The 27,710-nt window shown below is 37.8% G+C and overlaps 4 protein-coding genes across 5 annotated transcripts; 2 read left to right on the forward strand and 2 right to left on the reverse strand.

The window, feature by feature from the left end:
* Positions 1 to 1,095: 1,095 nt before the first annotated feature.
* On the forward strand, positions 1,096 to 3,164 carry LOC103929990 (bidirectional sugar transporter NEC1). The gene is made up of 6 exons (XM_009339265.2): positions 1,096 to 1,272; positions 1,494 to 1,530; positions 1,627 to 1,849; positions 1,944 to 2,105; positions 2,267 to 2,386; positions 2,554 to 3,164. The coding sequence occupies exons 1-6, from the start codon at positions 1,230 to 1,232 to the stop codon at positions 2,854 to 2,856; spliced, it is 888 nt and encodes a 295-aa protein (XP_009337540.2). The 5' UTR covers positions 1,096 to 1,229; the 3' UTR covers positions 2,857 to 3,164.
* Positions 3,165 to 6,616: 3,452 nt separating this feature from the next.
* On the reverse strand, positions 6,617 to 10,010 carry LOC103929991 (RNA pseudouridine synthase 7). Its single transcript, XM_009339266.3, has 12 exons — positions 9,828 to 10,010; positions 9,686 to 9,729; positions 9,515 to 9,592; positions 9,305 to 9,405; positions 9,093 to 9,180; positions 8,905 to 8,983; positions 8,704 to 8,786; positions 8,057 to 8,122; positions 7,919 to 7,975; positions 7,573 to 7,698; positions 6,989 to 7,224; positions 6,617 to 6,869 (listed from the first exon to the last, which is right to left on the reverse strand). Exons 1-12 carry the CDS (start codon positions 9,916 to 9,918, stop codon positions 6,767 to 6,769), a joined length of 1,152 nt encoding a protein of 383 aa, XP_009337541.1. The 5' UTR covers positions 9,919 to 10,010; the 3' UTR covers positions 6,617 to 6,766.
* A 9,111-nt stretch (positions 10,011 to 19,121) lies between these two features.
* LOC103929992 (membrane-anchored ubiquitin-fold protein 3-like) lies at positions 19,122 to 21,202 on the forward strand. 2 transcript variants are annotated; one of them, XM_009339269.3, is made up of 4 exons: positions 19,122 to 19,506; positions 19,896 to 20,066; positions 20,838 to 20,909; positions 21,010 to 21,202. In XM_009339269.3, the coding sequence occupies exons 1-3, from the start codon at positions 19,377 to 19,379 to the stop codon at positions 20,891 to 20,893; spliced, it is 357 nt and encodes a 118-aa protein (XP_009337544.1). In that variant the 5' UTR covers positions 19,122 to 19,376; the 3' UTR covers positions 20,894 to 20,909; positions 21,010 to 21,202. The 2 variants fall into 2 exon arrangements, with proteins under 2 accessions (XP_009337544.1, XP_009337543.1); XM_009339268.3 differs by having other exon boundaries at positions 19,132 to 19,506; positions 20,838 to 21,202.
* An 875-nt stretch (positions 21,203 to 22,077) lies between these two features.
* Positions 22,078 to 24,316, reverse strand: LOC103929993 (glutamate-1-semialdehyde 2,1-aminomutase, chloroplastic-like). Its single transcript, XM_009339270.2, has 3 exons — positions 24,080 to 24,316; positions 23,416 to 23,589; positions 22,078 to 23,219 (listed from the first exon to the last, which is right to left on the reverse strand). Exons 1-3 carry the CDS (start codon positions 24,266 to 24,268, stop codon positions 22,152 to 22,154), a joined length of 1,431 nt encoding a protein of 476 aa, XP_009337545.2. The 5' UTR covers positions 24,269 to 24,316; the 3' UTR covers positions 22,078 to 22,151.
* Between the last annotated feature and the right edge of the window lie 3,394 nt (positions 24,317 to 27,710).

Below are 27,710 nucleotides of genomic sequence, written 5' to 3' on the forward strand. Positions count from 1 at the left end.
GAGCTTTATTCTTTTCCGTCGGATTGCTTCTTTATGCCAAATGAGCCATGATATCTCCGGATAGCCCTACGTACATATCAAGTGCGATTACACATCAAAAAGCTCCTTAGTGCGATTCTGGGTGAATGAAATAATTTCAAACCCTCTAGATTCCTACAAAGGACTGAGCAAGTGGTCTTGATATGTAACTTCAATCTAGTGCGTTGCAGTTCAGTGTATATCGTTCATTTTTGTAGTAAAAAGACGGCAGGGAAAATCTATACCAGCCATTATTACCGGTTCTAATCAGTTAAATCAACAATAGTTTTTATCCCTGCTTTCTTTCCCATGAAGGGGCAAATAAAATATTCCACTTCGAACTCTAGAACTCAATAGCTGGTGTTTCACGATCAGTATTGGAAATGAACGGAGGAGCGATGGAACGTGCAGAGCCACATGTTGGATCACTCCAATGCGGCATGAAGCTGCTGATGCCGAGTCGGCTCCTATGCCACTAGCTATGCCCAGTTTGGTCCCTCGGCACAGTGTATATTATTTTGCAAAAGAATTTTATAATATTCAGAATAGACTCAAATAAACAACTAAGAGATCACTTAACTATATATTGACTAATTAATGTATGCGATTAATTTTGATTTGTTGAGTAAGAAATTCCAACAAACAATTTGTGTTGAAGAAGTCAAGGAGCCACCTAAGAAAGAGCAAGGAAGCCCCTAGAAATGAACTATGAGTTGTAACCATTAAACCACTTGGTGGGTGACACATCAGAAAGAAACTTTAGTGGGACCCCAGGGATTTTTTTTGTACGTACCAGGAGTAGTAGTTGCACTAGGGTTTAACCGGTGTGAGGCCGTTCACGTTTAGGAGAGAAAAGACTAAGTAGGGAAAATATAGGGCAATAGGGGCTAGCTAAAAAAGCTGTTTGGATTATGTAAACGTCAAAAAGCCCAAATGAACAACTGGAAAGTTAACCCTAGAGTGTTACAATGATATTGCTTCGCACTTTTTTTGCATGCAACTTGATATCCCTCAAATTCGTGACCCTTCGATCTCCCAGCTCCTCTTTGTATAAATAGATCACACCCTTTGCTTCTAAGCATGTCTTGTGTTGAGAAGTATAAGATAGCAGTTGTGCAGTAAAACTCTCTTGTTGTCACTGCGTGAGCAAGGGATCATAGAGTGAGTGAAACAAAGAGAGCCTTCCAATCTTTTGGTTGTAATCCAAGGATATGGCACTTCACCACACTTTGACTTTGGCCTTTGGCCTCTTAGGTATTGTAGCTCATGTGTCCCTTCTGCCTCCTTTTCTTTTTCACCAACTGATCAATGGTCACAACTAATTAATGCACGCTACATAATATTGCTTGTAGTATGTGTTAAATAAGTTCTCTTTAAGATTTCAAGTTTAATTACAAACCAATTTTTGGTAAATTATAATTTGCCAAGACTAATATATTTTTTACCTTGTCCCTTTTTCAATTCTTTTGTCGTAGGCAATATCATCTCCCTTTTGGTCTTTCTTGCTCCAGTGTAAGTGGCCAATGTATTAACTACTCCATGGAAAATTTTCAAATTTTTGTATGCGTACGTCCTTGCTAATGAGAACAACGATGGTTGTAATTGCAGGCCAACTTTTTATACAGTTTACAAGAAAAAAACAACTGAAGGGTTTCAAGCACTTCCATATGTAATTGGGCTCTTGAGTTCAATGATGTACATATACTATGCCCTCCTTAAGGAAGAGCTGAAAGAGGATGCCACTCTTGTCCTCACAATCAACTCGGTTGGCTGCGTCATAGAGACTATTTACATTTCCCTCTTCCTTTTCTATGCCCCTAAGAAGGCCAGGGTATGTATTGGTTGTCTAGAACACTAACAGTCTTCAAATGTTTTTCATTATTCTAGTTTGAAGCTTACATATGGGTTTTATTTGGCACTTGCAGATCTCAACCGCGATGCTTCTGTTCTTGCTGAACCTTTTCAGTTACGGCATGATGGTTGTTTTGACTCGCTTTCTAGCCACAGGTGAAACACGTTTTAAGATTGTGGCATGGATTTGTCTTGTGTTCAGCCTAAGCGTATTTGTCGCACCTCTTGGTGTCCTGGTAATTAGCAACTTCGACCTAAAACAAATCTTACCTATTTGTAACATCTCAACTAACCGTGCTGTAATATCATTTTGGAAGAGGTAGTACTTCCAAAGAAGGTTTTTGTTTCTTCCAGGGGTAAATTAATTTCTTAAGATGACATTGGTAAATTTGTGCAGAGACAAGTAATACGGACCAAGAGTGTTGAGTTCATGCCATTTCCGTTATCATTTTTCCTAACATTAGGTGCAGTCGCATGGTTCTTCTATGGTTTTCTGATCAAGGACTACTACATAGCTGTAAGTGAACCTTGGTAGTTTACATATATAAGCTTACATGTACAAGTTACATGCATGTAACATGCAGGCGTGAAGAATTATATTAATTTTATCCCTTTAATTTGAAACTTTCTCTATATATTATTATATTAATCTTTTGTGTTCCTCTTGGTTTATCGGACAAACAGTTTCCAAACATGCTGGGCTTCCTCTTCGGGGTTGTTCAAATGGTGGTTTACGTAGTCTACAAGAATGCAAAGAAATTCCTGGAAGATCAGCCAAAAGTTCAAGAATTATCGGAGCACATTATTGATGTGATGAAGATCAATACTTTGGTGTGTCCGGAACTGAGTCCTGCAGTGATTCTGAATCCAACTGTGGACATTACAAATGACATGATTGAAGTGGTTCAAAATATAATTGTCATGGCTGAAAACACAGAAAAAACCAAGGAAGCTGCCATTGATGATGATTTCTCCACCAAAGTTTGAACCCAAAATTGAAGGGACGTGCACATGTTATAAGGTTTTTAAGTCTTCAAGATAAGCATAGTTCCTTCTGTTTTAAGTTTGCCCTAATTGAAGTTTAATTTGTGTGTTGGTTTAATTAACTGTGCTCTAAGGCGTAGGAGCCATGGGCGTATCTGTGTTATGTATCCCCCTCTAATCTCCCAGTCTTTCAGTATCTCTGTTCCCTTAAAGCTCTGTAGCTATCTGATGTAGCTAGCTTTGTATTAGCTTTAAATTAATTGAGCTTATTTCAATTAATGTATTAAGGAGATATTATTACTAGTTAACTACATGCTCTAGATTTTTTTTTCCTTTTCTTTTGAGGGCTCTTCACAGATAATTCCTTAAAACTCCAACTTCAAGGCAAAAGCAAAACTGACGAACCCAATTATTATCGCACTCGTCAACATTAACAATTGGTAGATAGGTTAGATCTTTTCTATAGTTTAATTCTTGAACTGTTATGCACTAACATTAACCATTCTTAGACAGACTACACAAACTAAAGTATTTTCCAATGAACTTTCTAAAATGCTCATCTTTTGGGATGTTCAAGGTAAAAAGCTAGCTATGGTATGATCAAATTCCAGAAAAACCAAAACAAATAGAAAAAACTTATCAAGTACGATATAACTCAATTTAGAATGGTTGTTGCTGGAACATATCTTAATCTGATTTTTTTTTTTTTCACAAACGAAAATGACACTTAGATTAATAAACTTGGCGAAAAATAATGCATCATAGACTATAATTTTCTCACTTACTTTTATAATTATTCCAATTATGTCAAACTAATTTACTATCATGGATAAAAATTTAAAAAAATTAAAAAAAAAAAAAGTCACCAACACAGAAAATGTCTCACCGTAACATAAACTAAAAGTTGGCAAAGAATTTTTTTTTCTTGCAAGCCTATCCACTTGAAGTTAAATTTTTGCCGACATTAAGTTAGCTAGCTTTTTTTAGGAAATTTCAGTGGGTGAGACGCGGACAAACCCTAGCAGCCAGAACGAAACAACACAATCTCTCTCTCTCTCTCTCTCTCTCCATGCTATTGCATGTAGCTAGTGTTGAATGACTCGAAAGATTACACACCGGGCCGATCTGAATGGGCCCACCTAAACACATCTAGCTAGGGAACAAAATCACCCATATACATGAGTTTGGAATCTGCAAAGATCAGAATATTCTTCCCAAGTGAAAGGTAACTCACTGTACTTAATTATAGGGCAAAGGCTTTTCATTTTCCACGTGAGATATACATCACGTGTTGATTTAAAGGTATTCATATAATTAAAATAAGCTAAGACCAATGTTACTCAAACTCAGTTTACCTTAGTCGGAACATGATATGTTTAGGTAATTAGGATCTTCTTACGTCCGGGGTTCAAATTTTCAAATTCTTCCCCCTTCTCCAAACTTTTTTTTATAGAACAAACGATATTATCTACACTAAGAGGGAGAGGGTAAGCTTAGCCTCACAATGGGCTAGTAATAATGTGATTCAAATTCGTCATTAGCGAGAATCAAACCTAAAACCTCTCACTTACAAGTGAAGAGTAATACCATTAGACCGTAGTACTAAGTGGCCTCTCTCCGATATTTAAATTAAAGTAATAACATCACTCATATTCAAGGGAAATAAATTAATATATTTCAAATCTAGTAAGACTTGTGAGCAGTACATAAAGTGACTAGGGAACCACATTAAACCCCATAAAATTTCTCCTAACAAGTGCAACGTAACATAAGTAGGAAAATAATCCAACAACATTTTCCCTCGCATCTAGTGTATTTTGAGCCAAATTTGTGATCAATGTGTGTATGTTAAGCCTGACACATGAATTAGCTTGAATTGATACTCTCTTTTTTAATACAAGTGATATTTTTACTCTAAACTATACTAATAAGTGGAGAAGGCGGAGAGTTTGAACTTTGAACCTATAACGCAATGAACTAAAAAAAATATCATAACCAGGGCAATCAACCACTAATAGTTTCATACTATCTTAGAAATAAGGTATTCAACAGCCAAAACCAATTAAAGGGCCCAAGATACCATACATTGATGCCTAATGTTTATAGTGATTCCTGATGTGGGAACATATTCAAAATTCACACAATTTTATACATAACTACTTTTCTGGTTCTTGATGGGGAAGAATTCGAAGAAATATAATTCTAGGGCACCAGTCACTGCCAGTGAAACTGATTGATCAGATTCTTCATCCATATAACAAAAACTTTAGGCCACATTCCACCACAAATTTAAGGATTGCTTCAAGTATAACCACCATGACCAACTTTTCATGTTAAATAATCTGGTGGATTCCACTGTACTTGCTTCCCCAACATTTGGTAGTTCCTTTCCCTGATGTGATAGATGACTCTCCTTTTTAACAAGTTGGGGGGATTCGGGTTTTGAAGAACTTGTGATTCAAATTACACCACTGTTGCGCAAAACTTTGTTAGTAGATATCCAGCAGTGTTTAGTAATTAAAAACCCACCAATGAAATATGCGTACTCTTGATTATATTTGCACGTTTTCTCATTGCAAATCTTTATTTCTGAATGCCAAAAAATTAGGTCTCTCTCTCTATAATACTAAAGAGAAATAGCTCGCAAGTTAACATGCCTCATTTTTATCACGCAAGTTGGCTAGATCATGTAACAGTTGATATGTTAAGTATCGGTACCAACTAACTCTTAAGTCTAGAGCTACTTAATCCATAGTAGGTTTCAAGTATGAATCCGGCTCCTCTAGTAATAGAACAGTATCAATTGATTACAATATATACTTGACCTAGCTAATAAGTACAAATCAATTGTATGACCAGAATGGTTTCAATTTCAACTCCCCATTTGTCGTCTAGTGCTTAATCTCTTCTCTGCCTCGACTGGGTTTTAAGTTCGAGTACTCTCTCCTCCACAGATAAGACATTATCTACTGATCATAATAACTGATCTAATAAATACACATTAATTGTCACATAATATGATAAGCTAATGGTTGGAAAACATAATCACGCTAGCCCGTGGTTTCTCTCTTTGTCGACGTTGTTTCTCAAAAGGTATGTGAAATGAACGGCGGTGGCCAAAGGTCATTTTCAGGAGAAGCATGCCTAAGTTTGGGTAGGTAACCATGCCTGACCCTACCTTGTGACTGCTTGCAATGCATGAGATCATGAGGGTGAAGTAACCCACTACTACTGTACTAATGTGCCTTGATTGATCATCCGAAAGCCTGAATCTTCGTATCAATGATAAAAAGTTTACTGTCAACATGTTATGATTTTTGGACTTGGCTTTTCTGCCTTCCCAGTTCTCATACACTCTCATCCGTTTTTATTTTGTGTGGTCACGGTTAAGTCACGTCAACATTTTATATTAAACTTTTTATAGAGATAATTAGACAAAAAGCAATAGTGATATACAATATTGACGTGGCTTAACTGTGACCGCATAAATATGAGAGGATGAGAGTGTATGGAAACTGGAAGGGCAGAAAAGTCAGGTCCATGATTTTTCTTTTGTTTGTCCTTTTCCCCCATTTTGTTGAAGATTCTTATTCTTTCTTTCTGGTCAACTTGTTAACGGTGCTTAAATTACCTAGGGTTTTTAGACCAGGTGGTGTCATGATTATCCCACAATCCCATAGGGCAATCACTTTTAACTTTTTTTTATTCATTTCGTTTGTAAAATTTGAACGTGAGACCTCTTCCAACAAACTAGAGATCGGAATTGTAATGGAAAATAAATTTATTAGGATACAAAGTGCATCTGTATACATTTCTTCACAAAATTTGTGGTACTGGGCCTTAAATTCTTGTTGAAAGGAGCTATTACGATAAAGAAAACAAAAGGCTTAGGAGTTATGGATTACACAAATGGTTAGCTAAGGGATGCCCAATCAGGATATGGGCATTCATAAGTCCATCCCGGTGCGGAATACCGAACACAGTGCAGCCACAAGGCCTCTTCATAAACATCGTATCTGCAACAAATAGAATTTTAGTGGAAAACAGTCGAAAATAAAATTTATACGGTTAGAAAGAATATGCATCAAAGAATTTTTTCATGTAGACTACGTGTGACAGAAAAGATAAGTTGTACCCTTTTGGAACCAAATTCGGACAATTTGTACACATGGGATCAATGCTGAAATCTTCATTGGAATCTACAGGTTCAGTGGATAAATTTTCGCGAAAGCCAGATGGCGGAGAGGGGCTGGAATTTGCAGCAGCTCTATCAGCACCCATTCCTTCAGTTGAACGACCATTAACATGTTTGGACAGGTAAAGCGCGTCATTGGCTATCGGATAGCCTAAATGTTGCAAATGGACACGTATCTACATCACAGAAAAGCGGAGATCATTGATCTTTTAGTCAATTCAAATCATTGCTTCAGAATTCAGACCAATAGGAATAAAAATGTAGAGCTATGTCCTTAGAGTTTAAAAGATATCAAAATTCAAAAAACAAAATGGAAGGCTGAGTCGTAAGAACAGAAGCATAGCAAAAGTTCACTGAAATGAACTGCGAACGAAAAATTACCAAAGGGAACCAAAAATAAAAGCATACGATGCATATTGCAAACTTACTGTCCGGATTTGAAAAGGGAGATAATTTTCCATTTCAAAAGCAAACTGTTCAAAATCTGTTGTTACATTGCCCATATAATCAGTGTATTGACTTACTTGATGAGTTCGGCCAGTGACTGGCTCGCACAAGACAAGACTATGGATTCCATTGGTACTGAGTCTGGTAAACTTTGTACAGGCAGTCTTCCCCTTGACGGGAGTATCATCACCTGAGTGACTAATCTGCATAAACAAGAGATGGTTATCATCCAGTATGGGCGCTTCATACGTTTCGGTATATAATTCAAAATATCAATCGGAGAAGACCAGTTAACAATGGGTTTACCCATGGCAGGAAGTTTCAGACAATCAACTTTAACAACATAACAGAAGTTTATCGAAACTACTAAAAAATCATATGGTTTAAATAGAAGCTACTAGCATCATGCACATTATAACCCACCTCTGTTGTGCTCCTACATTCTCGAGCATCATGATTAACATTAGCATCTACAACTTGCTGGAGGAAGAGACAAAAACAATCAGTCAATCCTAACATTAAGACCAGTAATTTTAACATCCAGCTTTAACAAAAGCAAACCTCTTGCTCAGGAAATTCCCCAGCAACTCTTGCAATGTACTGTTTCTGGACCATCCCTCCTTCAATCTGCAACAATTGCATTTGACATTCAGAAAATCTAGAGTTAAAAAATTTCTTATCCATAAAATAATGAAAAGCACACCATCTAGCCATCAAAACAGAAGCTCTCAAAACACAGTGTAACAAAATAAAATGATTTATCAACGGTAGTGACATGTGCATGCAACCAATAACACCCCTTAGATAACCTGAACATTACCGGCCAAATAATTGGGAAAACCCCAAGCTTGTCTCTCTTCTATAAAAGTAGTCATAAGTGCTGTTATAAAAGGTACACAATTCACTCTATGTGAATATAGAAGATACACCTAAAGAGACAGTATACTTTATATCTGAGATGTAGCACATACTCAATTAGATGGGTGTACCCCTGATTACATGTAGGATAAGACCGTAATGCATGTAGCTCCAGGACTATATCGAATTGTATCGTGACAAAAACCAACTCACTATAAATTTCTGCTACCATAATACACGCATTGATTATAATGTCCTATGGCCATGATTATGACTTAAAGTTTCACGAATATTTAACTAATAACGTGGTTGCTAAGTATCATATGGTCACTTCCAAAGATAAAGCTTACCTGCTGCCTAAAATAGTCAGCTTTTGAAGCACTTCTGGCCAAGATAAGGAGTCCTGAGACAAGGCGATCTAGTCGATGAATTGCTGGTATCATTGTGTCAAGGAAAGTATAATAAAGAAGATAAAGACTCCATTGCAAAATATCATATGTAACTTCAAAATACGAGCTGTCAGAAGTATTATGCTTGAAAACTTAGGATACGAAATAGAGGTGCCAAGCCATGCTCTGCCTCAAGGATGCCAACAACCGTGTTCTTACGATATTGACCACACGGATGCACCTAAAAAACAGCAGATACTAACAGCAATAAGACTCAGTAATAGGGTTATAAGAGATGAGGATGATGTTTCATCCCCTGCTCAGCACACTAGGTCATAAACTCTACTCACTGGAACAGATGCAGGCTTACAAACAACAACCACATCTGGTTTTTCTTGAAGAATTGATATATCCCAAGTCATGACTGGGGGTTCATGCCTACAACCATTTTTACATCAATTGGTAACTCGATACTTTGAAATACGAATTTGAACCAATCACACAATTAACAAAAGCGCATAAGGAAACAAGAAGAGCGAGAGCCATCGACTACAACACAAACCTGTGGACGAAGTGGCTTATCTTTTGCGACGTTTTAACAATGTGGGAAACCGGCACCATCTCTCCATCAACCTGTATCCTTCCAGATTTCACTGCACTAACCTACAAATGCACAACAAATCACATCCAAAACCTCAACTCCTCAACACGAAATCGTTCAATTAAAATGCAAAGCAACTAAAACAAGAACACAAACAACAAAAACTCTTACATAGTAATCATAAGGCCGGCCTTTGAACTCATGAGTGAACAAATCAACGATGGTCTTCCCCGCCCACCGATTCTTCACCTAAAAACCCGGAACCACATAATTAGGGTTTAATCACAAGTAAACTAATTACATTAAACTAATCATATTACCAAATTAATCAAGTAAGCTTACATGACAGATGAACTCGAAGTAGTAGGGTCTGACATGGCGCCTCCCTGCAACATTCCCGCCAAAGACATTTTTATTTATTTATTCATTTAATTTGTTATTACTTTTCGAAGAAAATGACAATTTTCAACGGCGGAGAACTTACCGTCGCGAAAGATGTAATCTTGCGGTTGCGGCCGAATCGCCGGACTCTGCCACACGATCTCCATCGCCTTGTCTTCCCTCGTCCTCTTCATTTATCGGGTTTTTTTCGGATTTTCGGATCAAATTTTCGGCATTTGGAAGCGAAATCACAGCCCTAGACCAAACTTCTTGGGACGACGTCGTCCGGTGATTTAATCGCTGACAGAAACGAGGGCGTATACAAGCCACTAGGGGTGGGCACGGTGCGGTTCGGTGCGGTTCTATCCCTAAACTGGAACCGGAACCGAAATATATTAACAGTTCGATTCGGTGCGGTTCCACTTAAATTTATGATTAGAACATTACGGTTCGGTCTACACCGGTTCCGATTCGGTTCTTGCCGGTTTATGGTTCCTAATAATAAATTATTTGAACACCAAATCATTATGCATTCAAATACATCTTCTAAAACTGATTACATAAAGTTGCATACAACACATCTTTTTTAATGCAAATGTCTTTGGTAGTGGCACCAAGTCAACAAAAAGAGACAACTAAAATACATATGCACTGGTCAATCGGTCAACAAATAAAAAAATGATGAAACAAATTGTAGGTTTTCAGACTTCAGAGAGCAAGCAAGAAGCAGGAGCTCCTGTACACAATTTTTCAACCTATTATACCATGACATGTGTGTGTATATATAATTTATTTATTTATTATTAATAAAACGGTTCGGTTCGGTTCGGCCGGTTCTTGGTCATTCGAAACCGGAACCGGTTTGAACGGTTCGGTTCGGTTTTTCACTCAAAGTTGACTTTTCCGGTCAACACGGTTTTTTTCGGTTTCTTTTCTTACGGTTCGATGCGGTTTTGCGGTTTGACGGTTTTTATGCCCACCCCTACAAGCCAGTTTAGATTTGAGAAATTATGATAAATGCCCCTTTTTAGAAGGTCCAAATTGGAGTATCAACTAAAAATTCATTATCATTGGTCCCTTAATTGATCAAAATATGCAGCTATGGTCATTTTCGTTAACTCCAACATAATTCCGTCAAAATGGGTTATGTTGGAATGATCATTGCTACAATTGGATTAAAGTTGAGAGACTAGTGCTACAATAGAGTTAAGTTGAGGGATCATTTCTTCAGTTGGATTATAGTTGAGGGACTATTGCTACAATTTTTCTCATTTGGTTTTCATATTTACCCCTCGATTCAACCTCATATACTTGGTATGTGACTCATTTTAACGGAAGTTATAACGGAATTGAAGAAAATGATCATAGCTGCATGTTTTAAAAAGTTAAAGGACTAATAGTTATGGATTTTTAGTTAACGGACTATTATTCTAATTAGATTAAAATTGAGGGATCATTTTACAATTTTCTCCTTAGAATATTGCCTATTTTGAGTGGGCCTGCTTCAGGATGGCTCAGTTTCAAGGTCATATAATGGTGTTGCAGATGGCGTTTTATCACAATGGTAAAAAGTAATCATGTTTATACATTTAATTTATGTTTAATCTCCATCGATTTTTTTTGTAATAATTTATTATTTAATCCAATAACTTTATTGTTAGTAAAAAAATAAATAAAAATAAGACTAGTGCTGAAATTGAAAATTTACAATAATTTTGATACAGTTTGATAGTAGGCTTTTTCAGTTATAGAACCGAATCCTACCATAAAATTTGGTTTCAGTTTGGTACTTAACCATTTCAGTGTCAATATATTTTGAGTGTAAAATATAAAACCTCAATAATTAAGTGTGACTACTACACAACTTGGTTTTAACAATTAAGTGTGGTTTATACGCAATTTACAAATGAGTCATGCTTGTTATATGTGCCAAATTGTGTTACGATTTATTGATATTCTCTTCTCAAATGAGAAGTTTTAAATTCGATTTTTTACAACAATAAATTCAAATTAAATTATTATAATTAGCCTATTATGAAATTTATCGCTTACTATAAATAACATCTAGGGCTCTAGGGTTTCTCAGTACGAGGCGCCGCGAGCTTTATCGCGCTAATCTCCAAGACACTTTGTCGGTTGAGATCAAGTGGAAGGAAGTTGAGTGGTTGTGGGGTAAGATGGTTTTTGATGATTATTTGTTGGGTAAGTTCCTAGAAAACCTAATTGGATACTTGATAAATGGGGAAAAGGTAATCATGAGCTTGAATAGGGTAAGATGGATTGGTAATTGGCTGTTAGTGGAGTGGGGAAAGAATCCCGATGAGACCTTTGAACTAATTTATCCTCTTTTCCTAAGTGTTAGATGGGTTAAGTGGTGTCTGGCGAAGTGGTATAATTTGTTACGATTTTTAGGCTTCTCGACTTGGTTAAGTTTTGCTTGCTGTGTTTTCTATTTCTCAATTAGTTTGTGTGATTGGCTATTTGTGTGGCATTTGCTTTTTCGGCTTAAGCTTTTTGGCGACTCTCTGTATTTTGTTCTCTGGAGAACTTATTTCCTCATGTTGAAAGTTTCTGTCTATAGTCAAAATCATTACTGGCTTTGCTTGGGGTGCTAGGATGGTTTAACTTCCCTTGGGGTCTACTTTCCCTAGAGACGGTTAATCTTTTCAAGCCCTGATTCTTTTATTTTGATTGGAGCTAGACTGTTTAGTCTAGAGTTTCTAGGCCCTGGCATCATGCACGCAGACGTTTTCCTAGGTTTTGGTGGTTTTTATAATTATGGCCTATGCTATAGGTCATTTAGTTTTAGTTTGCTTGCATAGTTTCATTGTGTTAGTAGGGTTTAAAGGTTGGTTTTCCCCTAAGTGGTGCTATTTATATCAACCCTTAGGACGCTTGTTGTCCCTACAAAACTCTGGTTCTGGTCCTCTCGTTTCCTAGTGCTCTTACAATGACAAACCCTTAGCGTGCTGCTTCCTCTTCCAACAACGCCCATAGGCCTAGAATTTGCTCGGAGGGTTATATCCCGAGTTGGGAGAACCCTTTTCCTGTTTCTCAGCACTATGAACACTTTCATTATAGAACGTGGTGTGACTAGGATTAATGCCCAACTTTGCTTATCAATCAATGTTGAGCACATGTTTTCTAGGGTACTTATAGGGAAGATGTTTGGTCAACCACTTGATGCTCACTTGATCAAGTAGAAGCTGGGACTCTTATGGAAGAATGAGTTGAAAAGTACCTTTTACCTTGATCACTTCTGCATAAAATGGTTTGTTCTCGAGTTTATTGATGAAGATGATTTAAAATTTATCATCAAGAATAGGTCATGGTACATGCATGGCCAAATCTTCCATCTTGAAAGGTGGACAACAAGCTTTAAGGATATTGATGTCATTACCAAGTTAATTGTCTGGGCGCGTTTACCTCGAGTCCCGATGCAATATAAGGAGGCAAAGATTATCAAAGATATTACTCAACCCATCGGGAGAGTGATTAGAGTGGATGAAGTGACGGTGAGGTTGGATGGCCTGTTTGTAAAGGTTTTGTTAGAGGTGGATTTGTGTTTTCCCCTCAAACGAATGCTCATTGTCAACCATGAAAAGGATTATCCAATCCTGATTAGCTATGAAAAAAATCTTTGAGGTTTGTTTCTATTGCGAACAAAGAAAAGTTGAAGGATATATATGTCCGAAAATGGAAGCGGACGATGCCTGTTTTATGATTGATAAAGTTTTTGAGGATAAGCCATATGTCTACCCGAAGGATATGATTATGGATGAAGATGTCAAAGCCTACTTACAAAAAGATGTGATGCTTTGTTTTCGAAATGCTACAACTGTGGAGGAGGAGTTTATTGAAAATGAGGAATTAGGACAACGAGTGGAGGATGGGGGCTCGGATAAGGAGGGATGGACTACGGTGATTCCAAGGTGAAGGTGAAAGGGGTATAAGAAAAAGTTGGGTGAAAGTTCTAAGGAAGATAGATCGTATAAGGAAGTGGTGGTCAGCCCGAAGCCAAAATGGGTGGCAAAGACTGGCTTGGTGCAGGACTGGAGGAGACCTGGGAAAACTAAGGAGAGTGTTCAGCAAGTAAGTGCGGGGATTTTAGACTATCGGGGCATTGATAGTTTCAAGTCTCGTCTAGTTGTTAAATTTATTAATAATTAGGTATTGCCTGATTGTGCTGTGTTTGATGATCTGTCTGATTTAAGTCCTTGGTTTGAGTCTTACTATGCTAGTGATCTTAGGTTACGTATAGTAAATTTCTTTGATGCCATGTGTTTTTTTAAACAAAATCAGGATGTCGTGATGTCAAATGTGGGAAGTGGTGATATTGAGATTAGGGAGAACTCTGAGAGCTTTGTTGTTGCGATGCTGGCAGCGGAAGCAATATCTGCAAGTGCTAGGCCAACTATGGGAATACTGAGTCTGAGGAAACGAGTCCGAGAGGAGAAGGTTGATGAGGTTTGACCATCTGCATACCTTGACGAGATAGACTGATGAAGATGATTGTGTGGAACTGTAAGGGAATGGGAAGACCAAAGTTTAATAGTAATTTTGATTATCTTTGTAGTTTGGCTAAATTAGACTTCTTTTGTTTTGTTGAAACTAAATCTGATGTGGAAAAGGCCCCTGTTAGTTGCTTTAGGAGGTGTTTTGATAAGTTTTTTTGTTGCAACCCCGAAGGGAGATCCAGGGGAGTCTATCTTTGTTGGAACTCTGGCACGATGAATGTTACTGTGCTTTCTATTTCTTCTCGATTTATTCATGCTTTAGTTAAGGATGTGTGTTTGAATATTGAATTCTTTGTTACCTTTGTTTATGTCTATCCCCATAAATATCTACAAAAGAATATGTGGGATGAGTTATTAGGACTTAACCCAGTTAATAAACCCTGGATGGTGCTTGGTGATTTTAATTGTATTACCAGTACTCAGGAAAAGTGGGGAGGAAATCAGAGTGGAAATATCAATATGACAAATTTTGTCAATTTATTAAACGATGTTGGCCTTATCTCTTTACAAGCTTCCAGTGTTCCTTTCATTTAGACAAATAAACACAAGGATAATACTCTTACTTTTTAGAGACTAGATAAAGTGGTTGCTAATTCCTACTGGCTTGAAATACACCCTAACTACTCCTTCCATAATCATCATATCCTAGGTTCAGATCATAGTCCTTTTTTATTGGACAATGTTAGTTCTAAGTGTAGACAACGGAGGACTTTCAAATTTGAGGCCATGTGGAACTTACTTCTGGAATTCAAAGATTTTGTTAAGGGTGCATGGAGTTACAGTGAGGGGATGCCTCCTATTGATCACTTCAGGGGCTGTTTAGGTAAGTTCTCCTTCCTTGCTAAAAATTGGAATCATGTGGTTTTTGGTTTGGTCAAAGAAAGAAACGAAAAGATTTAAAATGAGCTTGACCGAGTTCAACTTGACATTATGTCCTTGAATGGCACTGCAAATGTTACAAATACTCTCATTGATAAAACCAATTTAGAGGCTCATATAAATGAGCAATTCACTCAAGTCCAGGAGGAAAAGGTAATGTGGGCTCAAAAAGCTAAAGCCAACTGGCTTAAGTATGGAGATAAAAATACAAGATTATTTTAAATGAGTGCCACAATAAGGAAGAAGCGTAATGAAATCAACATGATTAGGGATGGTAATGGCCTTTGGTGGACTAGAGGAGATCGCATGAAACAAATCTTTGTGCATGAATTTAAGATGCAGTTCACTAGATGTCACAATCCTACCATTAACCAGCTTAGCTTGGTTTCTCAAGTTATTGATACGTGTATATCAAATGAACAAAATATCATGCTAACTGCTGTTCCTTCAAATAATGAGATCTTAAATGCTGCCAAAAATATTGGTGCTCTCAAAGCCCCGGCGCCGAATGGTATTCATGCTAGTTTTTATTAGGAGTGTTGGGAGCTGATACTGGTAGCACCCTCAGTTTGCAACATGGTAAAAGATTTCTTTATAAATAATACTAGTCTTAAGCTTATCAACCATACGAACATTGCTTTAATCCCAAAAGTGGAGAACCTATAACCTAGAGATGGTCAATAATTATCGCCCAATAAGTCTTTATAATGTTAGTTACAAAATTATCACAAAAGTTATGATTTCCAGGTTGAAGTCCCTTCTTTGTTTATGTATCTCACAAAACCAGGGGGCTTTTGCACCTGGGAGATCTATACAGGATAATATTCTCATTACTTATGAATTGTTTGCAAGTTTTAACAGGAAGAATGGCAGGACAAGAGATCTAGCTATTAAACTTGATTTGGAAAAGGCTTATGATATGCTTAATTGGGAGTATATCAAGTGTGTTTTGGAAAGGTTTGGTTTATGTCAAAAGTGGATTAGTTATGGAATGTATTACTTCTACATTGTTCTTAGTTAATATTAATGGTGAATCCCATGGATATTTCGATGCAAGTAGGGGTATTAGACAAGGTGACCCTCTATCTCCCTATATTTTCATTCTTTGCATGGAACCTTTAATTAGAAGCTAAAATGAGTTAGCAATTATCCCAAAGTCCCATATTGGTTTGCTCACCTCCTCATTTGGCTATAGAGTCTCAAATTTAATCTTTGCAGATGACTATCTTATTTTTGCAAAAGCAACTACTAAGGGTGCTAGGAAAATTTTGGAGGTGTTAAATATGTTTGCAAATGCTCCAGGGCAACAAATAAATTTTAATAAATCTTCCCTTTATTTCTCTTCAAATACAAGTAACCAGACTAAAAATGATATAGTCATTATTCTCCAAATCCATCATAAAAACTACTATTGGAAAATACCTCGTCATTCATAATATTGTGCTATGGAAGGACATTATGAATGGTAGTGAGCTGATCAAGAGGGTTAAGCAAAAACTGGCAGGTTGGAAAACAAATACTTTGTCCAAAGCTGGGAGACTTATTGGTGTATATGTCAACAGTATGTGATATAATTATATATGCTAATAAATAGTAAATGCGAATAGGAAATTAACAAAGTATGAATAATGAAATAATATTGAAGATCGAGGCGTACTGCAATATCTTTGAAACAGAAATTTCGTCCCTACTCAGTGCTTGTAGTTCTATAGACGTCTGCTTCACCAGGATTCAATGATCAAGTCAGAATTCCAGCACCGGAAAACTTGACTTCTGACGAATTTCTATGTGGTTCTCTCAGTAAGGATGATTTGGATTATAGAAGAAGAATTGTATTTTTTGTGTTCTAAATGTTATGCAGATGAATGTATATATAGTGGGATTATGCATGTTTCCAACATGTATGAGAATGAGATGTGACTGCTGGGAGACATCTGTTCAGAGGGGTGTTATGCTCTCTACGTTTTTTGATTTTAGATTTCATCGAAAAGATGAGTATTTTCAAATAAAAAATAATTTAATTAAATTTGAAATTAATTAAAAAAATAATTAATTAAAGAATTTAATTTTCAAAGCCCCAAGGGCCAAGGGCCATCTTTTGATAATTATATATATAAATATATATATATATATGTTAATTATTAATTAATTGATAGTACACCCCAAAGTCCAACCCCAAAGGTGAGCCCAATTTTATTCTCCAATGCCTATTATTCCAATCACTTTCTATAAGGGACAAAGCCTTATAAAGTGAGGAAACCTTTTGGGAATGGCCAATGTGGAACAATGAAATTTCTACTCAAAATTTCCAACAAGACTCACTCTGATTCAAGCAAACCTTATAGGTATGTCAAATCACATTATGTCTTGCTTTAAGTGTCCCTATAAACTAACTAGTCAATTGAATAAAGATTGTAGACAGTTTTTCTAAGGTAATGCCAATAAATGTAATCCAGTGAGTTGGAAGAATGTTTGTAGACCTAAACAGGCTGGAGGTTTAGGCATTAGGAACATTGAACATTTCAACAAGGCTTGTCTTGTTAAGCTGGGATGGAAAGTTCTGTTTGATAAGGATAACTGGTGGGCAAATATAGTTAGAAGGAAATGTCTTAGAATTGATTCCTTTATGCTAAGCAAAACCATTCAACTGCTTGGAAAGACATTCTAGGTTCAAGGGATATAATCTCCAAAGGTATGAGGTGGGTAGTTGATGATGGCAAGGACATCTTGTCCTGGACCCATAATTGGGTTTTTCCTTACCCCCTATTTCACCTCATACCAACAAACTAATCTCAGCATATTCAATGGGATACAAAGGCGACTGAGTTCATCGTTGAAGGACAGTGAAATAGGAACAAACTTAAGTCAGATAATGGATAGTGACATTGTTAGTAGAATCTGTGACATCCCTATCTCTCTCGCTGGCCCAAGGGACACTGTTGTTTGGGGCCCAAGTAACAATGGCAAGTTCTCGATTAAATATGCAACTTGGCTCCAAATGGAGGACTTGGGTTCCTCTTCAGTGCAGAAGCTTCTGAATAAGATTTGGAAGAAAGTAGTACCTCCAAAGATTAAGCTATTTGCCTGGAGTCTTGTTAAGGATAAATTACAAACTAGAAATAGACTTAGCAAGCTTATAAGAAACTTAGATAGCCAATGTCTGTTGTGTAATAGCCATGAGGAGGATCAGGATCACCTTTTTCTCTATTGCTCTTATGTGAAACAAGTATGGAACTGCTCAAATGATGCTTTATTATCAACTATTGACAATAACCTCAAGGTGAGTGAATGGTTGGGTGACTTACCACATAACGATAAGAATATAATGAGTAGTTTAAGCAAAGCTTTAGTAATTTGCTAGCAAATTTGGAATCACAAAAATGCTAGCATTTTCAAGAATGACAAGCCCTTTCATTACAGATTTTTTACTCGCACCATGAATATGGCAATGCCCAGTGTCCCCTTACATTAAAGTTAAGTTTGATGGCTTGGTTTCAAACTCTGTGGCAACATGAGGATTCGTTGTTAGAAACTGGGAGAGCAAACTTATCCTCGCAGGGGCAATGAACTTGGGTTCTGTGACCATCAATGTTGTTGAGGCTCTAGGTTTACGAGAAGCGTTGGTCTGGGCTAGGATGAGGAACTTGAATTATGTGGTTGTGGAGGGTGACTCAAAGCTCGTCATTGATGTGGTCCATGGTGCTTGTGATGTGCCTTAGAACTTAAGATTCATCATTGAAGACATCAGGTGGTGCGATACAAATTTCCATAATATCAAGTGGAAGCATATCTTTAAGAAAGCAAATTTTGTTGCGGATGCCAAATCGTCTATCGGGGGCTTAAAAGAAATGAGCTTTGTATTTGGGATGCTTGTCTCCCAATGGAAGCTAATATGGCTTTTCTTTTCGATTGTAATGGCACTAGTTGTGTAAAGGGTTCTCATCTTTAATACAATCCTTTTTCTATCAAATTTAAAAATTAAAAAAATTAAAAAAATTAAAATCTCACGTTGTCTCAATCTGCTGACTGAAACGACGTCGTAATCGGGCCAATGTACCTTTGGCTACACTTCTTCTTCTCATTGAGCTCGCCGACCAGTACCAACCTCCAACCTCCAACCTCCATAGAGAAAGAGAAGAAGAGAAAGTACGTTTGAATTGTTCGGCCCGATCGGGTGCTGCGCAAGGGGACACGTGGAAGATATCGGTCGGTGCATAGGTGTGAGAAGTCAAAAGTCAAAGGCTTGACTGAGAGAGATGGCAGAGGAGGATTTGGTGGACATAAAGTTCCGGTTGTACGACGGCACCGATATCGGGCCGTTCAGTTACTCATCAGCCTCCACCGTCGATATGCTCAAGCAGAGGGTCGTCTCCGATTGGCCCAGAGGTTTTCTCTTTGCCACTTGTTTCTTACAACTTAATTTCCATGTTATTTTGTTCGCTATGAAGTTTCTTCGATTTAAATGGGTTCATAAAATTTGGAATTTCTGTGTGGATTTGGGTTTGGAATTCCGTTTATGTCAATCTGGGTTTGAAATTTCAGTTCTTGGCAATCTGAATTTTAGCAGATTTTGATAGAATCTGTCCAATTGAATCTTGAGCTAGATTTCTTAATAATTAGATGAAATCTCAACAATTTTAATTTGAGAAATCAGAGTTTTGGTAGAAGTTGGGGATTCAGTCACAAATTTGTAATTGGCTCCTTTTTCATATGGTATTCACTGTTTTCCAGCTTTGTTTTGATTTTCTTGGATTGCCCTTTTGATTGTTTGGTAGGCAAGACTATGACACCGAAGACGGCGAATGAAGTGAAACTGATGAGTTTTGGCAAGATTTTGGAGAACAACAAGACAGTGGGTCAGTGTAAATTACCTTTGGCTGATATTGGTGGAGGAATTATCATAATGCTTGTTGTTGTACAGCAAGCTATCGAAAAAGCTAAAACAGGTAATGTTTCCGTTATGAACTTAATCTCGGAAAATTAGATTACTTGTGGCTTGTGAAAACTCCATCAATTTGATTTCAATAAAGAACTCTATGTTGGAAAATTATATGCTTCTGGCCATTTTGATAACTTCTTTTTAGGTGGACGTTCCGTTTATAGACGAACAGTGAATTCTAGTTTGGGTAGATTGGGTACTGGATTGATAAATGCAGCCTTTATACCTAGAGAAGTTAATCGTAATTTCCTCTTGCAACTTTTCAACCATTGTTGAACAATCAACTAGGAAAATATTTAAGTTAAAATTGGGACAAAAAGTTAACGCGGATTTGGTCATTAGCATTTGATGTGAACCTATGCGAAGGTTTTGCTTTCTTTCTTTCTTCTACTCCATAAGAAGATATATCTTCGGAGTTGTTAGTGACGTGAGGATAGTATAGCACCCTTACTCGTTACTGCTATGGTATTACAGCAGATTCGAGTTTAAAGAAAATTAATGTAGACAACAGTCGATGGAAGATACCATTTCGATTATGGCCTTATTTCTTCCGGAAGAACAATTAATGTCCCAAGAATAAAGAGATGCATATAGTATAGCATCCATACTGGTTACTGCTATCACTGTGTTCATTCTTCTTCATTTTTACTAATCCTGAGTATAAAGAATAACTAATCAGGAACATCATGTTGGGATTAATTAAGTTCTGTTGCATTCGTATAATGATTTTCTAAGCATGAGGTTTCTAATAAAAATATCGTCGTTATTTTCTGAACAGAAAAGAAGATTGATGATCGGCCCCGGAAAGTTGTCTGTTCATGTTCCATATTGTGAAAAAAACTGTTTAGAGGTTGGGATCTCTTGACCTGGGTATCAATCCTTTGGCTACAGAAACCATCTCGGGTCATACATTTGTTCATTGACGTGTCCATGTTGTGATGTGTGTACAGAAAACCATGTTGTTGGTGATTTCAGTAGTTTCAAGGTTTGTGTTCTACCACACGGGTTGCTCGCTTTTCTTGTTTCCACTTTGGTTCTTGCCTTGTTCCTCTGCCTGTCTGTACGTAAGTTGCCTGAATGATTGTAGCAGTAATGAAAATCTGTATATACCTTGTTAATGCAAAAGACAACATTTAAACTACAGGTAGAAATGCTTTGCTTATTTTGAATGTTCTTTTATTCGGTTACTTATTAGACAATGACATAGAGAAAAACAGCAGAGTTACTAGACTTCCCACCTCCCTGAGCTCGTTATCTCCGCACTTTGGTGTGCTTGCATTGCGAAAAAGTTTTTCTCACGGGAAGAGCACCAAGGTTGTGTTAAGGAGCGGGAGGACAGATCACTCATCGACCGCCTCACAGATGAAGTGTTGGCGCCCTTGAGGACGGCATACCTTTCTCAGAACAGTGGGGCGAATACGGTTGAGACATATTTTGGAAGAGCTGAAACTGAAATCCAGTGGGAATAAATTCAAGACTGGCGCCGATGCTAATTTGCTTCCCAATGAGATGACAGACTATGCGCAGCACTGGAATTTTGGCAAAGCGGCTGGGCTTCAGTGGAAGACAATAGTGGAGGATGTCCTGTCAAAGCAAGGCAAGTTCAGAAACTGCTTGGCCGTATGTGATGTCCACTCCAAATTCGTGGACAAGGCCTCCGTCGAGGTGTCGACTGCTTTGGGACTCCTAGTGTCTGAACTGAGTGAAGAGCCCTGGAAAGGAAAGGTGATCAACTTCTGTCGTTTGCCCGAGCTACAATCCATACAAGGCGGGGATGATCTTAGGCACAACTGCGAGTTTGTGAGGAGGATGAACGTAGGCGCCGTTGTTTTCCAAGAGGGGTTTGATTTGGTTCTCCAAGAGGCTGTGAATATGGGAGTCTGAAGCCGGAGCAGATGATCGACAAGGTGTTTGTGTCTAGTCACCAAGATTCTGAGCATTCGGCCCCGAATCGGGAGGCGGATTATGAGGCAAAACAGAACAAGTACAAGAAGAAAGGGTACAGAGGAACGAAAACAAAACGAAACAGCGGAAAAATAACCAAAACAAAACGTGAAAAGAGAAATAATAGTACAGAGAAACGACTTGGTTTCTAAATCTGCCTAAAAACTCTATCTGCAGCAGCTATCGTGTTCTGGATGTCTTCCGGCGTATGTGCCAAGCTTGTAAACCCAGCCTCGAACTGGGACGGAGCAAGGTACACACCTTCCTCCAGCAACCCCCTATGAAACTTTGCAAACTTTGCGGTGTCGCTCTTTTTCGCGTCCTCAAAGTTGTAGACCGGCCCTTCAGTGAAGAAAAACCCGAACATACCGCTTATATATCCACCACACATTGCATGCCCGGCTTTCTTCGCGGCATCTATGATACCTTGAACGAGTTCTCCTGTGATCTTATCCAGGTATTCGTAACTTCCTGGCTCCCTCAACCTCTTAAGGGTATGAATCCCAGCAGTCATTGCTAATGGATTTCCACTCAGGGTCCCGGCTTGGTACATCGGTCCTGCTGGTGCCACCATTTCCATAATCTCCCTCCTTCCACCGTATGCACCAACCGGCAGTCCGCCACCAATGATTTTCCCGAGCGTTGTTAAATCGGGAGTAATGCCAAAATGCTCCTGTGCTCCACCGTACGATAAACGGAATCCAGTCATCACTTCGTCAAATATGAGGAGAGCGTCATGTTCTTTGGTGAGCTTGCGTATACCATTAAGGAAATCAGATTTGGGAGTAATGAAGCCAGAGTTGCCAACAACCGGTTCGAGGATGACTCCAGCAATTTCTCCCTTGTGACTCTCAAAGAGTGCTTCCACAGCCGGTAAGTCATTGTACGGTGCTATTAGAGTGTCAAAAGTGGCTGCCTTCGGAACACCAGGTGAGTCTGGAAGTCCTAACGTGGCCACTCCACTGCCAGCCTTGACAAGGAATGGATCAGCATGGCCATGGTAACAGCCCTCAAACTTAATGATCTTCTGTCGGCCAGTGTATGCACGGGCCAAGCGGAGCACACCCATGCATGCTTCTGTACCTGAGTTCACAAATCGAACCATTTCTATGCTTGGCACTGCAGCGATCACAGTTTCCGCCAGAACATTCTCTAGAAGACAAGGTGCACCAAAGCTCGTTCCTTTCTTCATCGTTTCAGAAAGAGCTGCAAGTACCTGAAGGTAAGTGTCAATCCAAGATGGTTGAGCATATATTATAACCGTCTCTGCAGCTACCAGAGAGGAATCATAGTAAAACAGAAAACGATGAAGGTTCAACTAAACTATACTCCGGAACAAGAACAAGGTGAACTGACCACAGAACTAGGAACATCAACAGAAGCAAATAAAACTGCAAGAAGAAAAATAAAACCTCATCATCTGCGTGCCCGATTATCGCAGGTCCCCACGAACCCACATAGTCAATGTACTCATTTCCATCTATGTCCCACATGTGAGAGCCCTTAACAGAATCAATCAAAATAGGCTGTCCACCAACAGATTTAAAAGCCCGAACAGGGGAATTCACACCTCCAGGCATTAACTCCTACAAAACGAAACAAAATTTGCATCAGCAAGCAATAGCAGACACTGAAACAACATTCACTGTTCGACTTCAGATGCAGAAGAAAAAGTTCAAACAACACATACAAACAACAATAAGCGGAGATTGAAATCGCGACTCCAAGTACATTTCCAAGCAGAAACATGAACAACAAAGCAATACGAAACTGGAAAAACAGTTACATCCCAGATCAAGGGTGCCAAAAACAAATATATTCATCCATTTTAAAACATGATCAAGATTAAAGCTTTCAGTACATTCCTGTGTAATCTCAAATCCTATATATTCCCATATTTCTAACAAAATCCCACATCTCCAAATCATCTAAAACCCACCACTTCAAAGTTCCCAGATTCTCTACCAAACTTTCTCACGCCCAACGGTTCACTACAAACTCCACAACCCACTCACTCAAAACCCACAACAACTATTACAAAAAGTACGCGCAGATTGGCTAAAATGGTAATTGTACCTTGGCGGCATTGAAAGCCTGCTCGGATTTTTCGAGAGTGAAACTCTTCTTCTTCTCGTCGAGGGAGACGGCCATCTTGACGGTGCAGAACCGCCGGGACGATTGCGAAAACCGCGAGGTGGGTCTCTGAGAAAGCTTTGGAGTCGAGCAGTAAAGCCCGACGGCTGCCCCCGGGATTGTGTTCGCCATGATTGCTCGGAAGCTCCCGTGGAGCTGTTTCGATGAAGAAGATAAAGCGTAAGAAAAAAGTAAGACCAGGACCTTAGACTGCGGATTACATAGGAGATGAAAGCCATGCGGGTCGGGTTGGTTTTTCGGGTTGTTCAAGGTCAACTTTACTTGGGCTCATTACGAGCCGGCTGACGTGGCCCGTAACCCAACTACTACCTTTTTATTGGGTTTGGTGAGAATTGGAGGTCGGTGAAATGGAAAGTCTTAAGTCCAAAAAGTAAATAAGAAATAAAATGAGTTGCTTCAAAATTAAAATTAAAACAGCCAGTACGGTACAGCGGTATTCTGTTCCACTTATAAGTTAGAAATTTTAGATTTAAATTTTGTGGGATGGAGAGTTTAATATTACGTTATTAGAGCAATTTCACCCTTAAAAATTTTGCACCAGCACTCAACTTATTTATCCACTCAAGTAAACAGTAATAAATCCTAGTAAACAGTAATAGGTCAAAGTATCTCCACCCCTGACAAAAAATAGCCTAGTCAATTTTATTAAAATATTATTAATTTTTATTATAAAATAATAATTTAGTTTTTCAATTTTTTTTTACTTCTTTTCTGTGAAACCCCTCTCGTCTTCTTCTTCTTCTTCTTATTCTTCCCACTTTTCCCAGTCTTTTCTTCTCTCTGTACACCATCTTCTTCTTCTTCTTCTTCTTCTTCTTCTTCCTCCTCCTTTTTTTCTCCTCTCTGTATACCACGTCGTTGAATCTACCCTATTCTGAACATGGACACCCACCATCCTAGACCTGCGCACATCGTAAACCCCCAAAAATCAACACCTACATATTCAAAAATTCATCAAAAATATACAAAATGGAAAAAAAAATTCCAGTTGCAGGAAGATCCGAGTTACAGGAAGATCATGATTTGGAAGGGGGACATGGTGTTGAATATATGGATTTATCAGGGGAAGGGGGTTGATGGGGTTCCAGGGATTGGGATGGGTTCCAGGGATTGGGATGGGTTCCAGGGATTGAGATGGGTTTCCAGGAGTCGGATGGGGTTCCAGACGGGAGAGACTGTAGCCATGACGTTAGCAAGGCATCAGATGAGCCGTCTCCTTCCTCTGTTGATTTTAGGCAGACCTGTGGACTAGCTTGGGCTAGGTGCCAGTCTATTCCACGGGCTGGAGTGGATTGGCTGAGTCTCAACTTGTTTTTTCCACTGGGTGCCGGCCTTTTTTGCTTCCGGTGGAAGTGCTCTTATGGCTAGCTGCTAGCCCATTGAATGACATACCCCAACTTTCTTAGACCATCTTCAATCCTTAGGTCAAAAACAGTTTTTTTTATTCAACGCTTCTGAGTTAAAATTTTAGCCACAAATTATTAAAGACTGAATTTAGGCTAATTTTTTTTTCTTAAAGTAACTTTTTAAAAGAAAAAAGTTATGTATGCTATCCTAATTTAATTTTATGAACATTTTAACCTAAAAATATTTAGATTCCGACAAATATTAAAAAATCACTAACCCACACTATGAAACTCGTGAAACACTATGAAAGAATATGAAACACATAAAAGAATTTTTTTTAATAACTTCAGCCGTTAGATTTAAATTTGGACCTTTAGATTTTTTTTTTTTTTTTTTTTTGTACAGTTGGATTTCATCAAATTAAATTTTAACCGTTTAATTCAATGAATTTATAAATATAAAACTAAAAAAACTATACATATACGATGCCCCAGCTCCACTAATCCAAGGGAAAATCCTGGGCTAAATTTGGGCTAGAAATGAGTTCTGAGTTTTAACTCATATTTGCCCCAAGGGTTGGAGTAAATTGGGGTAAGTTTAGAACCTAAAATTTGAGTTTTACTTTGAGCATTAGAGTAGGTCTTAGTGTAAAATATCATTGCCCATAAGCTACACATATATTGAGCAGTTTAGAGAAAATCAAGGTTATAAGGGAGTTATGCAACGTCCTTTCTTAAATAATAGTACATATAGATATAGATATTAAGGGCATGTTTGGTACTCTACTTGAATCCAACTTTTTAAACTCTTTTTCAAGTTTTAGGCCTTAAAAACTTGTTTGGTAGGACTATTTTCAAAAATTGAACTCAAGACTAACTAAAAAATATAGTCTATTCTCTAAAAACATAAAAAGTGAGTTTTTAGAGTTTTTAAATTTAAACTTACTTCTTTTTTTTTTCTCTCCCTCCTCCCCTTACTCCAAATCTATCTCTCTTTTCTTCTTTCTCTCCTCTTTTTTTTTACCTTTTTTGTCTCTCCTCTAATTTGCTCTCTTCATTCTCTCGGTTATTTCTCTCACTTCTCTTCCTCTCTATCTCATCCGATCCTCTCTCTTCTTTCTCTTTCCTTCAATTATCTCTTACTTTCCTTCCTCCTTTCTCCTCTTTCTCTCTCTCATGCGACCCCTCTTTTTAGATTTCTTTGTCTAGTTTAAGTTGTAAAATTTAAAAATTTTAAATTGCAAACCAATCAAGTTTTTGAATCTTAAAGAAAATTGTTTTAAAGAAATGTTCTTAAGAAATGTTTTGAAAAATGATAAAAAATTTCAAATAGGATACCAAACAAGGCCTAACTTATGATTTTCACTCACAACGCCTTAAAAATTACAATGTATCAAATATTTAATTATTTTATTTCACAGTTGATTAATATCAGAGTGTAACAAAAACAGTTATTTCTAAAAACACATTAAATACCAAACTAACCCTCGGTCTTTGAATAAAAGCATCTCGTATAGTAAGTTTCACCAAAATTTGGATTGTACAAGTCTTGTTGCATTGAAGTTGATTTTAAAGCAAAGCCCATAAATGGTTGGCACAATATTTTATTATGTTGGCACGAGATTTTACGTTAAAATGTGAGGTAACAGAGAGTACATAGAGAGCCGCATTTTGAGAGAGTCTCCCTAGCATTTATCAAGTAAAAAACCAGAGACAAACGAATCAAAAAGCAAAGATTCAAAAGCATCAGCTATAAATTCTCGTTTGCCAAACAATATATTCTTCAGAAACATTCCTCCTCCAATATCAACACACTGTTAGCAACGTTCAAATATTTTCACTTAAGGTGGCCCACATATTAGTCATTAATATTTAGTTGCTAATATTGGTAATTAGTTAAGATAAGAATTAATCAAACAACCCACTCCAAGCATGACTCTAGTTGATTACATTCCACTAAGAGCTTGACTCTAGTTGACAGATAAGGGGAGAGATTTTGACTCAACGAATCCCTTGATGGTAGGGATTAGTGGAGTCAGTTTGTTTTCACGTGAGATTAAGGGGTCCCTAGCCTAGCCTTTATAAAGCTTTGCATTCCATTTGAGAAAGGCACTCGAGTGGCAATAGGCTATTTTGCAATGTCACTGAAAACCTGTTGTTGGACGATCATGGTTGGAGGTTAGTTCGAATTCTATTTTACATGTTGC

The sequence above is a fragment of a genome, unplaced genomic scaffold (assembly GCF_019419815.1).
Source record: "Pyrus x bretschneideri cultivar Hongxiangsu unplaced genomic scaffold, Pyrus_bretschneideri_v1 Contig42, whole genome shotgun sequence".
Classification (NCBI taxonomy): domain Eukaryota; kingdom Viridiplantae; phylum Streptophyta; class Magnoliopsida; order Rosales; family Rosaceae; genus Pyrus; species Pyrus x bretschneideri.

Bases quoted from the DNA above. Each gene is read 5' to 3' on its own strand.
- LOC103929990 (XM_009339265.2), top strand. From the start codon at position 1,230: ATGGCACTTCACCACACTTTGACTTTGGCCTTTGGCCTCTTAG. The intron at 1,273-1,493 runs GTATTGTAGCTC...CTTTTGTCGTAG, and splicing joins TTTGGCCTTTGGCCTCTTAG to GCAATATCATCTCCCTTTTG. The intron at 1,531-1,626 runs GTAAGTGGCCAA...TTGTAATTGCAG, and splicing joins TTGGTCTTTCTTGCTCCAGT to GCCAACTTTTTATACAGTTT.
- LOC103929991 (XM_009339266.3), bottom strand. From the start codon at position 9,918: ATGAAGAGGACGAGGGAAGACAAGGCGATGGAGATCGTGTGGCAGAGT. The intron at 7,699-7,918 runs GTGGGTTATAAT...TTGTTTATGCAG, and splicing joins AATGTAGGAGCACAACAGAG to ATTAGTCACTCAGGTGATGA. The intron at 6,870-6,988 runs GTACAACTTATC...TATTTGTTGCAG, and splicing joins CCGAATTTGGTTCCAAAAGG to ATACGATGTTTATGAAGAGG.
- LOC103929992 (XM_009339269.3), top strand. From the start codon at position 19,377: ATGGCAGAGGAGGATTTGGTGGACATAAAGTTCCGGTTGTACGACGGC. The intron at 19,507-19,895 runs GTTTTCTCTTTG...ATTGTTTGGTAG, and splicing joins CGTCTCCGATTGGCCCAGAG to GCAAGACTATGACACCGAAG. The intron at 20,067-20,837 runs GTAATGTTTCCG...TTTTCTGAACAG, and splicing joins TATCGAAAAAGCTAAAACAG to AAAAGAAGATTGATGATCGG.
- LOC103929993 (XM_009339270.2), bottom strand. From the start codon at position 24,268: ATGGCGAACACAATCCCGGGGGCAGCCGTCGGGCTTTACTGCTCGACT. The intron at 23,590-24,079 runs GTACAATTACCA...TTCGTTTTGTAG, and splicing joins AGGCTTTCAATGCCGCCAAG to GAGTTAATGCCTGGAGGTGT. The intron at 23,220-23,415 runs GTTTTATTTTTC...ACTTACCTTCAG, and splicing joins TCGGGCACGCAGATGATGAG to GTACTTGCAGCTCTTTCTGA.